General features: G+C 43.9%; 1 protein-coding gene across 3 annotated transcripts in view; it reads right to left on the reverse strand.

Moving 5' to 3' along the window:
- Positions 1-215: 215 nt before the first annotated feature.
- LOC115143159 (FYVE, RhoGEF and PH domain-containing protein 5-like) overlaps positions 216-13155 on the reverse strand; it is a 67356-nt gene continuing 54416 nt past the window's right edge. For 2 of the 3 annotated variants that reach the window (XM_029683283.2, XM_029683281.2), the window contains exons 13-21: positions 8526-8609; positions 8160-8239; positions 7664-7760; positions 7287-7424; positions 7010-7112; positions 6368-6507; positions 5884-6009; positions 1598-1752; positions 216-1371 (exon numbers count right to left, since the gene is read on the reverse strand). In XM_029683283.2, coding sequence (XP_029539143.2) covers positions 1335-1371; positions 1598-1752; positions 5884-6009; positions 6368-6507; positions 7010-7112; positions 7287-7424; positions 7664-7760; positions 8160-8239; positions 8526-8609 — 960 coding nt within the window. In that variant the 3' untranslated portion in view covers positions 216-1334. The remainder of the gene's footprint in view (positions 1372-1597; positions 1753-5883; positions 6010-6367; positions 6508-7009; positions 7113-7286; positions 7425-7663; positions 7761-8159; positions 8240-8525; positions 8610-13155) is intronic. The other variant, XM_029683284.2, reaches the window with a different exon arrangement.

A 13155-nucleotide genomic window follows, 5' to 3' on the forward strand; every position in this document is an offset into this window, starting at 1 on the left:
TCATCAAGGACATCAACCACCGAGCCACTGCCTGTTCACACCGCTATCATCCAGAAGGCGAGGTCAGTACAGGTGCATCAAAGCTGGGACCGAGAGACTGAAAAACAGCTTCTATCTCAAGCCCATCATACTGCTAAACAGCAATCAGGAACTCAGAGAGGCTGCTGCCTACATTGAGACCCAATCCCTGGTCACTTTAATAAATGGATCACTAGTCACTTTAAACAATGCCACTTTAATAATGTTTACATATCTTACATGACTCATATCACATGTATATACTGTATTTTATACCATCTACTGCACCTTGCCTATGCCGCTCAGCCATCGCTCATCCATATACTTATATGTACATATTCTCATTCACCCCTTTAGATTTGTGTGTATTAGGTAGTTGTTGGGAATTGTTAGATTACTTGTTAGATATTACTGCACTGTTGGAACTAGAAGCACAAGCATTTCGCTACACTCGCATTAACATCTGCTAACCATGTGTATGTGACCAATTAAGTGTTATTTTATTTGATATGAATTCCTGTATATATGAACATGCAAAATGTAATCAAGTTTGTTCCCCCCCAAAAAATTGGGTTCAGGTAACACTCTGCCCGAAAAGTCTGTGGAAACTGTTATTTAATAATAACTAGTTGAAACAACTACATTGTTTTTACAGTGTTCTTAATTCAAATAAAATAAGATATCCCCAAAAAATGTGAATGTAATTTTCATTCCATTTGTATAAGTAATCCAGAGTGGTTAATGCCATGAAAAACTGGAGGGAGAGTCATAGGTAGCCTTGGTGGAATTTTCCAGAAGGGTACGTATCTGGGACAGCTTCTCTCTTGGCTCTAGGCATCACACCTGCTGTAGCAGCGGGATGGGGACGTTGGAAGATGACAAAGTAGGTGAGCGTGTCCCCTCCTTTAAGAACACCATGTCTTGTTCTCTCCTCTCCCAGTCCACACAGTAAGACACAACCGTCACAGCTGACTAAAGGCAAAATGAGCATCTTCCTCCCCTTCCCTTTTTGTTTTACATTCAGGCATTCTGAGGGATGGCTATGTGTCGTAGGTGAGTGGCAGCGAGGACTCCAGGGTAAGTCTGAAAGGTGAGTTATAGGGCGCGTTCCTCTGTCCAGGCGTTGCTGACGCCTGCCAGATCTTATAACGCCTGGATAGGTATTTTACGTATCAGCCAACCACATCATATGTTATAGTAATCTGTCAGTCGATGACACAGTCAATGACGTGGCACGCAATCATTGGTTGATACATGCAACGTCTGAGCAGTGGAACGCAACCACAGTCTCGACAAACCACCCAAGATGGCCACTGCTATAAAACTGTGGCTTCCTCCATGGCATTCACCCATCTGGATAGAGAAGAAAGTGCTGATTGTAATAACATTGTAATAACAATATGATTGTTGTGTTTATGCTGTTGTCAATGTGAGTCACACCTATGAGGTTACTGAATAAGGCCTGTAACTGGGGCCAGGAGTTCTACCTCACTAAGTAAAAGGATAAAGGCTATAACTTGGGCCCATAGTTTCTCCTGGTCAGATCATGTGGTCATAAAAGGTGCAGTGCAGAGCTCACCTCTCAGCAGTGTGGTTGTTCTCGGCCTTAAAGGTGTAGTACAGGGTCTTCTTGTGGTACAGCTCAAAGACGTTGGTTGTCTCCTCTCCACCTGGCCTGTCAGGCAGCTTCACTGTGAAGCCCAACAGAGGCAAACTCTCAGACGCCACCTTCTCCTGGAGAGCGAGAGAGAGAGAGAGAGAGCGAGAGAGAGAGAGAGAGAGAGAGAGAGAGGGGGAGAGAGAGAGAGACAGAGAGTAATACAGACAGAAAGAGACCAGCATAGTCTTCAGGGTGTAGTTTGTGGGGGTTTTGTGTAGGGGTGTAAGTAACGGCTTGCCAAATGCATGGTTCGGTACGTATTGCGGTTTTGGGGTCATGGTTTCGGTACAAAATTAAATGCCAACAGTTACTGTAGTTAATTGTTGTTTACTTAATCAAATACAAAGTGTTGTTATTCCTGATTCCATATATGATCATGAGTCATATAATGTCTGATGAGAGTACAATCAGGAACATCAACACTTTGTATTTTCTTAAATGAAAACACAAGATTACTCAACAACACACAAAAAAATAAATAATATGCATGTGAAATCAATATGTAAACATGGCTCAGACATTGTATAGGCCTATGCTATAATGTTTTCTTACAAAGAGAAAAAGATTGGCACTTGTGTGACTCTCATAAAGGGGGCGTGTCTCTAGCGCAGTAATTCTCATTTACCACTCCGGGGTAATGTGATGGGCTGTCACTGTTAAAACTTCTTCAGGATTGGTGGGTCTCCTGCAGGACGGTTGAGCTAACGTAGGCGAATGAGATTAGTATGAGGTTGTAAGTAACAAGAACATTTCCCAGGACATAGACATTTCTGATATTGGCAGAAAGCTTAAATTCTTGTTAATCTAACTGCACTGTCAAATTTACAGTAACTATTACAGTGAAATAATACCATGCTATTGTTTGAGGAGAGTGCACAGTATTGAACATGAAAAGTTATTAATACACAAATTAGGCACATTTGGGCAGTCTTGATACAACATTTTTAACAGAAATGCAATGTTTCATTGGATCAGTCTGAAACTTTGCACATACACTGCTGCCATCTAGTGGCCAAAATATAAATGTAACCTGGGCTGGAATAATACATAAAGGTCTTTCTCTTGCATTTCAAAGATGATGGTACAAAATAAAATACAAAAAAAAAGTTTTTTCTCTTAGATCTTTTACCAGATCTAATGTGTTATATTATCCTACATTCCTTTCACATTTCCACAAAATTCAAAGTGTTTCCTTTCAAATTTTACCAATAATATGCATTAGGAACAGCCTGTTAGATTTGGGTATGTCATTTAAGCGAAAATTGTAAAAAAGGGGCCGATCCTAACTTCATAAGAAGATGTTTTAATTAAGTAGCTCTCTATAGCCCTGGAGGTTCATCTATCTGTAGCAAGCGCAACACATGGTGCATTGACCAATTCACTGGCAACTTCGGCTTTAGCTTGCTTATATAGAGCGGGTACTACCTGTTTGCTGAAATTGGTGCGAGAGAGCTAATTTCGTAACGTGGCTCGAATACTTTCATGAGGCGCTGGACACTGGCGTAACGCAATTTCTCTGGACCCTACCCTTTTCCTAAAATACAAAAATTGAATGTGTCAGCTACTCACAAAGTATAGACTACCGATCGCTGTCCATGGTGCTGAAATTGCGACATGTCTATGTAGCTGCCTATCGAATCGACGATAGGCTTTCTTTTGTGCCAGGGCATATAGCCTATAGCTTTGCTTCAGCTAATGGATAAATGTTTATTGCCACATTTTCTCATGTTAAGCCTAACATTTCACGAAGATATACACGGTGTCGCAATGCTGACATTTAGACTGCTGGCTGGCGATAACAATGTCATTACTTGTTCAGTAATTTAAGTTGGAAATTCAAATAATGCAGATTGCAAAATGTATTTTTGATGCATCAGCATACTAATAATCTACCAATCGATTTAAAAAAAAATACATATACACCTGTCCTGTATAGGCTACCTAAACCTGCATGACATGAGTCCTCCTCATGCTTTCTCCCAGCTTGTGTAACATTATAGCTTCTGTCCCTCTCCTCGCCCCTACCTGGGCTCGAACCAGGGACCCTCTGCACACACTTGGGGCGGCAGGGTAGCCTAGTGGTTTGACCGTTGGACTAGCAGCCGAAAGGTTGCAAGTTCAAATCCCCGAATTGATAAGGTACAAAACTGTCGTTCTGCCCCTGAACACTGTTCCTAGGCCGTCATTGAAAATAAGAATTTGTTCTTAACGGACTTGCCTAGTTAAATAAAGGTAAAATAAAAACATCAACAACGGACACCCACGAAGCATCAATTAACCATCACGCCACAAAAGCCGCGGCCCTTTCAGAGCAAGGGGAACAACTACTTCAAGGTCTCAGAGCGAGTGACGTCACCGATTGAAACGCTATTAGCACGCACCACCACTAACTAGCTAGCCATTTCACATCGGTAACACTTGGAAAGAAAGTTGTTGTGAATAAAACCAGTCTATTAATGCCAAATAGTACAGTCAGTCCACCCTCAAAACACTAGCTTACTAGGGATTGTTTCATTATGCAGTGTATCCTATAGCTATACAGTATTTAACTGGTATTTATACACCTTTTATATAAAATACAAATAGCCTAACAATTCTCCTGAAGTATTCCTAGCTGCCTCTCTTTGTGTCTGTCTCTTTTCCTCTTTCTTTCTTGAAAAGAGAAAGTAGCTACAGTATGCTACTGCATTGCCTTGAATGTTCCTGTGCAAACCACGGTTGCAGCCCGACTATTTTCTATACTAAGTATTGACAACCCAGACAGTCTTTCCTGAGAAATTGTATATTAAATGTCCATTGTGCTGCACACAATTTAAACTATACCCTGAGATAAGGGACTGCTGATATTGCAACCACACAACTCAAACGCTGGTTCACAAGTATGAACGAAATTGTGATTTTTTTTGTTTGTGATTTTTTTTGTTTGAGCCCTCAAGAACTGTTGCCCGCTAAAGATGATCATCTGTTTGCATCTGCCTACGTATGTCCCCAGAGCTTCTATTACAGTTAATCTCTAATCTCTTTCCGTAACATGCTGAGGCCGGCAATTAAGGAGAATGAGAGGCTCAGTTAAAGTGAAGCATTATGACCAATGATAGGCGCATGGGCCCCTCAGGGGTGGGGGGCAGCCCCCGCCCCCCACCCCTCCCTTACGTCCAGTGTGCTAGTAGTGCTGAAACCCCCTATTCTCAACCAAAGAGAATGGGCGCATATCTGCGGCTAAAAACATACCTATCTCTCTTGTAATTTCTTTGGCCTGGTCAGAATCAGTTGAGAGGGGCTGCTTTAATGCAGAGTGGAGATAAAATCTTATGTTGATGGGTTTTTTGCGTTTCCGTCTGGATCCGGTGGTAGGAATTACTGGGGTGATGTCGGCATAAATGTGTCAACATCTTTCAGGTGTTGGTAGCTGCATAGGCTAATCTCGTTGAGCAGTGGCAACATCATCTCTCTGTTCATCGCTGTTGTAATTTACTGGGAGGCCAAAATGTTCCCAAACTGGAGATTTAAACGATGATGGATCCTCCTGGTTTTTTAACCCCACCACTCTCCATCGTACAGAACTAGTTCCCGGCTCCACCTCACAAAAGGATCGTTTGAAATGCGGCAATAAATATTAGAATTTTGATTACAAAGTGCGCATAGGCTCTAATTATTTTTTTCAGATCAGATTTACAGCAGTTTAGCCTAGGGTTTTATTTTTAAAATATATTGTTTTATGTATTCATTCGGGTTCACAGTGCGGACCGAACAGTTCGTTACAATTACAATTACAGTTACACCCCTAGTTTTGTGAATAGATGTACCATAGTCCCCTAGTTTTGTGAATACATGTACCATAGTCCCCTAGTTTTGTGAATATATTTACCATAGTCCCTTAGTTTTGTGAATACATGTACCATAGTCCCCTAGTTTTGTGAATACATTTACCATAGTCCCCTAGTTTTGTGAATACATGTACCATAGTCCCCTAGTTTTGTGAATACATTTACCATAGTCCCCTAGTTTTGTGAATACATGTACCATAGTCCCCTAGTTTTGTGGGCATTCAGAAACTAAGAAAGTGGAGCTATACTAGAGAAACTCAATGCTCTTTCTCCATCTGAGTTGGGTATGTGTAAGTTACAGATTTACAGGGAGAGGTGTTGTAGGGGTGAGGTGTGTGTGAGGGTTCAGGTTTAAGGGGAGCGTGTGTTCCCCCTCACCTCGCGGGCCTGGTAGGTGTAAAGCACCTTGTCTTTGAGTTGGAACCACAGCCTCTTCCAGTTCCTCTTGCTCCTCTTACTGCGCTGTAGAGTACCACTCATAGAGCCCTCCTCTGACACACTCGCCTGGAGACAACACAGGAACAGCCATTAGTTACATACATAACAGTGCACAGCGAAAAGTATACTGCCACTTACTCAGTACAAACAAGGTGCATGAATTGAAGGCAAAAATTATTGATATTTTTGCTGAATTTTCTATAATAATTTTCTACAATGATCGATTCTTACAATTATCTTATAATTCTAACATCGTAATTTGGGTCCAATAATAAAGGAGTACTTTTCAAATGGATAACAGTACAGGACTGAGTAATGTAGCTACAGCAGGATGTGGACAATTGCTTTCGCAATGTCAATGTCAACCTCAACCAATTCCCTGCTCATTTGGTAGAATAGGAGTGGTGTGTGTGTGTGTGGATACCTGGCTCAGAGATGCGGTGCCCTTGCGGTGTCTCCACAGGCTGGGAGGGTGAATGTTTTGGAAGACGGCAGAGAGTGGGCGGCTGGAGCGACGGTTAGAACGAGGACTGTCAGTACCACTCGCCCCAGACACATCTCCTCCTATGGCGGCAGAGATCACCTTAATACTGGACTCACACACATTCAATGTGCTCCAGTAGTCAAGGGGGGCATGTACAGTATAGTACAGTACAGGGCAGTACAGTATAGTACAGTGCAGTGCAGTGCAGTACAGTACGCTATAGTACAGTACAGTGCAGTGCAGTGCAGTACAGTACAGTACAATACGGTATAGTACAGTACAGTGCAGTACAGTGCAGTACAGTACAGTATAGTATAGTACAGTACAGTGCAGTGCAGTGCAGTACAGTACAGTACGGTATAGTACAGTATTGTACAGTATGGTACAGTACAGTATAGTACAATACAATATGGTATAGTACAACACATTATAGTATAGTATAGTACAGTATAGTACAGTACAATATGGTATAGTACAACACATTATAGTATAGTATAGTACAGTATAGTACAGTACAGTTTAGTACAGTACAGTTTAGTTTAGTACAATACAAAACAGTAAAAGGCAGGAGGCGTAGTGTACCTCTCTTCTTGAGCTCGCTGTAACAGTGGTCACACACTTTGGCCATGTGGTCCTTCAGGTACTTCAGAGGGTATCTGTTCCTGGAGCAGCTCCGACACACAATCTGAGTAGAGCAAGACCAAGACCAGGACACGTCAGAACACTAAACACACACATGTCAGACCATAGACTACCATACACTCCAGCCACATCATACTGCACAAAACTATGCTTCTAGGTAACATAGCCATTCCTTTAAAACATTTTCATTCCATGTGTTTGTGTGAGAGAGACTCACCCTCCCGCATGCGTGGCAGTGGTGTCTGCGCAGTGTGAGGCTGAAGTCTGAGGTGCAGTTCATACACATCATCACATGGGATACAGGCACCAGAGTAGGAGCCTTCTCCCCCAGGGACAGCCACAGACGCTCTCTGGCCTGGGAAAGAGAAAGGACAATATAGTTTCAACATGTGGCTACCACACTAGACTTCACAGTCACACTGAGGAGACAGGCTGCAATGTAGCCTACAGACACCTGCAATGCTATGTAACTTTAGAAAATGTGTGACTATTGGTTTGCTATTGTCATTGAGTGGGGAGCATAACCATGTTATTGCTAAAATTGCTAACATGACTTTTATGTAGGCACCGTCTCCCAGTCAAAGTCCTCCTCACCTCTCCAGAGCAGCTGCTGAAAGTTCCAGGTCCTCTGGCGTGGTCAGACACTGTCCGACTCAGAGTGTGGAACCAGTCCTCTCTCTCACTACAGGAGCTGCACAGGGACACACAGAGCACAGGTCATTAAGCCCTCTTACTGTACGCATTCTCATTTACCAGTAATGTCCCACTGGGCACAGACGTCAATTCAACATCTATTCATCTACGTTGATTCAACGTAATGTTACTGAAATGACGTGGAAACTTTGATTCAACCAGTGTGTGTCCAGTGGGGTGTTTGACTATGTTACTTTTAGAGGTATAAATGGCCCGGAGTGGTCTAGATACGTGGTCAGGAAAATAACACTGACACTTCTTGTAAAAGAGCATAGAAGCCTGGAACAAGAGGCATCACTATAGTTAATTCACTGTTGAGACTGTAAAATTGGTGACCACGAGAACTGTGAACCCCAATCATTATACCGACCAAGGTGTATGTATTAGTGTGACGCACCTGGCTGCCAAGGTGATGGAGATGTCTGCTCCCTCGATCCTCAGAGCGTTCTGCACATCCTCTATGATGGGTTTACTGACCTGGAACATCAATCATCAACAGCACATGACATAGACTGATGAGGAATCAGTGAGAGAGAGGACAGATAAGTTTAAAAAGGGAAGTGAGAATGAGAGGATGGTGAGAGAGAGAGAGAGAGAGAGAGAGAGAGAGAGAGAGGATGGTGAGTGGCAAAGTGAGATGTTAGGGAGGGACAAAGAATAAGTGAGAGGGAGTGAAAAAGATGGAGACAAAGTTCGAGAGATGGGGGCGAGAGGGGAAAAAATGTGAGAGAGGGGAATGAGTGATGGGGATGGGGACTCTGACCTTCATCCCAGTCAGTAGGAGGGTGTTCTTCAATCTGTATTTCCCATCCTGCTGAGGGTAGGTGTACAGCAGCACATCATTCATCTATTAACACACAAACACACTCATTATTCACTGACAAGCCTCAGAATCAAGCTTACTTTCATGTTTTATTCTCAAAGCCAATGAACAAGATAATACTGTTACAAACATTCCACTGATTCAGTGCACGGAGAAAATTAAACAATGTGAAATGCATACATGGACTTATTCTCAGTACTAAAATCCTTTTGACATTATGCCTGCATGCTAACTGACCACACGATGGCGGTCTAAACTAAGAGGAAACTATCAGTTCTTTAAGGAGGAATCGGGCTGTTTTAGTGATCATCATTTCATCAGATTTGATCACTTTCGTCAAGACGTTGACCAATGTTGGTTACTGCCTTTCAAAATGTGTTGCATTAAGGGTATATACATTTTTCCACTTGCGACTACATGTCGACTGCATGACCTTTACAACAACCATGTGATCAAAGTTCATAATCTTTCAACTGCAGTCAACTGGACATTTCTGCAGTTTCTCCTCACCAACTGCAACTTGAAGTAGGAACTGAAGCATTGTGGGACACAACCTTCTTCTGTTTTTTTGGACTCAAAAGGCACTACATGCTCATAAATGGTTGATGTCGCCACCTATCGTTGGTTATTAGCAATGCATGTTTACTGTTTTGGGTGGATGACTATTTGGAGCTTAAATACATCTTCATCCTTACAATCTATGTACATAGGCCTACATGTGATCCACATTTCTAACATAAATAAATGAAATATTAATGAGCAAGTAGCCCAGACACCAGTCGTGGGGTTAATACCAAGTGCATTAGACTGCTTGGCTTATCACTTTTCATAGTGTTTACCCAGTAATTTATGTGAACTGATGTACATGTCGTCTAATCCTTTTCATATTGTTCACCCAGTAATTTATGTGAACTGATGTACATGTAGTCTGATCAGTTTTATATTGTTTACCCAGTAATTTATGTGAACTGATGTACATGTAGTCTAATCCTTTTCATATTGTTCACCCAGTAATTTATGTGAACTGATGTACATGTAGTCTAATCAGTTTTATATTGTTTACCCAGTAATTTATGTGAACTGATGTACATGTAGTCTAATCCTTTTCATATTGTTCACCCAGTAACTTATGTGAACTGGTATATATGTATTGTGTTATATCTTTCTGTACAGTGAGTGTTTTGTCCTTCATGTGATTTAATCAAATTCTGTTATTTACATGCTTAATGACAAAAGCAACATACAGGTTGAGAATTAGGGGTAAGGGTGATACCTAGTCAGTTGTACAGCTGAATGCCTTCAACTGAAATGTGTCTTCCACATTTAACCCAACCCCTCTGAATCAGAGAGGTGCGGGGGGCTGCCTTAATCAACATCCACGTCTTCTGTGCCTGGGGAACATAGGGTTAACTGCCTTGCTCAGGGACAGAACGAAGTTTGTACATTGTCAGCTCAGGGATTCGATCCAGCAAACTTTTGGTTACAGCAGAAGTTGTCTGACTAGTTGTCTGTGCATATGTACCTCCCCCAACATTACTTGTCGACTTCCGTCTACAGTCGGCTACTTTGGGCTTACCACTCAAACGCGCCCAATGTCTCAACTCAGTCACTTGGTATAACATACTCTGGGGAGTAAGCGACCAATCACATTCACCTTAAGAAAAATGAAATCACGCCCAACAGGCCAATGGATGCCGAGCCTGCCGTCGGAAGCGCCGCCTTCCTGGCTATAATACCGGGGGCTCGCATTCATTTCCTCAATTCTTCAGCTCGCCTGGAGGAAGAATGTGTCACGCAGTTTACAAACTTTTCAAGCACACAAAGACGACATGATTTGGCTCTGACTTAGGTGTCTGTTAGTGGGGAGAGAGTACTCGTCCCTCTAGATCAGGGGTATTCAACTATTGCGAGGTCCGGAGCCTTCTGGTTTTCTGTTCTACTTGATAATGAATTGCACCCGCCTGGTGTCCCAAGTTTAAATCATTCCCTGATTAGAGAGGAACAATGGGAAAATGCAGTGGAAATGGCTTTCAGGTCCAGAGTTGAGTTTGAGAGCCCTAGATGTTGCGAGTTTTGGGTCTTGGTCTCAGTTTTTGAGTTTGCTAAAAGCGAACTACTTTCTGCTCTGCTTGTGTAGCTAATACTTCCTTGCTTGGGTAGGATGGTCAGTGGTAAGAGTAAGTTCAAAAAGGTTAACCAGCTGAGTTTGAACCTCCAACCGCGCCGGGCATGTGGTTTCACAATGAAAATGAAACATACTCACGAGTGATGTCCTGTTTGCCTGGGGTGGAAGGCTCAGAGCAGTTTGAGTGACTATTGTCTCTGGCTGGGTTCAACTTCCATTGGGGGTCAAGTTGACTTTGTGAGAAAGATTGGGCCTGCTGGCAAAGGCTCTTCTAGTGAAGCGACCTCGGGAATGGGGTTGTCTGAGGCTGTGAGAGAGCAACAGCAGTGGTCAGTGTTGATAGGGGTGTCATCCCAGCCGAGTGAGGCTCATTCCAGTTTCTCAGGCAGTGTTCAGAATCCGGATTCCGGATATACTATCCCTTGTATCTGGAGGGTTTCCAGTGTGTGAATTGAATGACATCAGTCCTGGGCAGCCTAAAGCCGCGGCTTTGGATTTGTCGGGGAGAGTGAACCATTGTTGGTTAATGCGCCTGTATTGTAGGGCGGCAGATCACCTGGGAGTCGTCTTCTCCCTCACAGTGGAGTTCCTCCAGGTTTGGCGTAAGGTATTTACCTCCTGTCCCTGCAACGGTGAAGTGTTGCTTACCCCTGTTTAAGGATTTAGCTGATGAGCTAAAGGTAACCTGGGATTCCCCTCATTCAGCCAGGCTGATGCTACCAGGTTATGGCAAGTTCTAACGTAGAAGGTATGAAGGAGGCAGGGCTTGTTTGCACACCACCGATGGATGGAAAGCTGGCGAGTTACTTAGCTCCAGAGGCCGATCAGCTGGACAAGTGTACCCGGCTGAGGGTGTGGCAGCCCGGTTGTTGAATGTGGTCACAATGATGCAGATGTATCATATCGATTTGCTGCTGCAGCTGAATAGGACTGTAGAGATGGCGAAGCCGGTTTCATTGCTTTTCGAGAAAATCCATGCTACGGTTGATTTTGTGCTGCGTCTGTCCCGCTGTACTGTCCTGGGTTTCGGGAAAAGTTACTGGTTGCGGAAGTCCCCAAACCTGGTGTGGGTTGGGTATCAGAACGGCGGTACCACAAAAGCGCATTGTTTTGTTTTTGTTTTTGTTTTAAACAAGCACCTCAAAGTTTGCAAGTTCAAAATGTTCACACTTCACCGGCTATTGCAGTCGGTGCATCCCAGTGATTGGTTCATGTCCATAGATCTGAAGGATGCATATTGTCATGTGGCTATACATCCTCCCCACAGAAAGTTTTGGAGGTTTCATTTCGAGGGTGTGGCATCTGCGTTTCTGGTCCTGCTTTTCAGGCTCTCCCTATTGCCTCACACCTTTTGTATGGTGGTGGAGGCGACTTTGGCACCGATGCGGTGCCAGGTGATCAGAGTATTGACCTTTCTGGATGATTGGCTGGTCGTAGCGGAGTCGAGGGAACCGGTGGAGCTCCACACTGCCACGCTGCTTTCTCATATTCTGGGGTTCATCGTGAGCCAAAAGAAAATGAGTTTGACTCCAGCTCAGTGCGTTCAGTTTCTGGGTCATGTTGTGGACTCGGTTCTGAATCATGCATCTGGCTCCGTCTGCCACGGTTTCAACTGGGGCACTCAGTGCCGTTTTGCTTGTGCCTGTGTTTATTGGGTCTGATGGCCCCTATGATAGCTGTGGTGCCTCTTGGACTTCTGTTGATACGTCTGTTTCAGCTCTAGGTGATTGCTACACATCTGGATGCATCGCGCCACTGCCATTGGTTGCTCAAGGTATCCTCCTCGTGCCTAAGGGCATTGACTCCTGGGACGGACCATCGACTGCTATTACAGGGAGTTCTTATAGGCCGGATAGCGTCCCGAAGGATGATCATGACAGACGCATCCTTACTGGGATGTGGAGCACCATGTGTGGTTTACTCGGGAAAGGGGTTTTGGTCAACAGCACAAAGGGCTCTGCATATCAATTGCCTAAAGCTACTGACAGGTTTGCTAGCGCTGAGGCGTGTCCTTCCGATGTTGGAGGGCCAGCATGTGTTGATAAGGTCCGGCAACAGGACAGCAGTGGCGTACATCAACCTGGCCTATTATCTGCTCGTATGGAGCAGCGCACATTTCCTCTCGGGCAGGACAAGTATCTTTCTGGATTTCTCAACGTGGGTGTGGTTCTACTTTCCAGGATGTCCTATCTCTACGGAGAGGAGACTGCACCCCTGGGTGGTTGGCCAGATACGGGGTCAGTTCGGCAGGCCCGACGTAGATCTTTACGCATCACGAGAAAATGCGCATTGTTGTCTATTCTTCTCAATGAGGGATCTGGACCCTGCTCTATGTGTTTCCTCCAGGGGACCTGATTCAGGCCACCGTGCAGAGGGTCCGTTAGGAGGGTCTGTTGTTGATTCTGGTGGCACCCCGTTGGCACAGACAACCCTGGTTCATACGTC

Source organism: Oncorhynchus nerka, linkage group LG15, assembly GCF_034236695.1.
Source record: "Oncorhynchus nerka isolate Pitt River linkage group LG15, Oner_Uvic_2.0, whole genome shotgun sequence".
Classification (NCBI taxonomy): Eukaryota; Metazoa; Chordata; class Actinopteri; order Salmoniformes; family Salmonidae; genus Oncorhynchus; species Oncorhynchus nerka.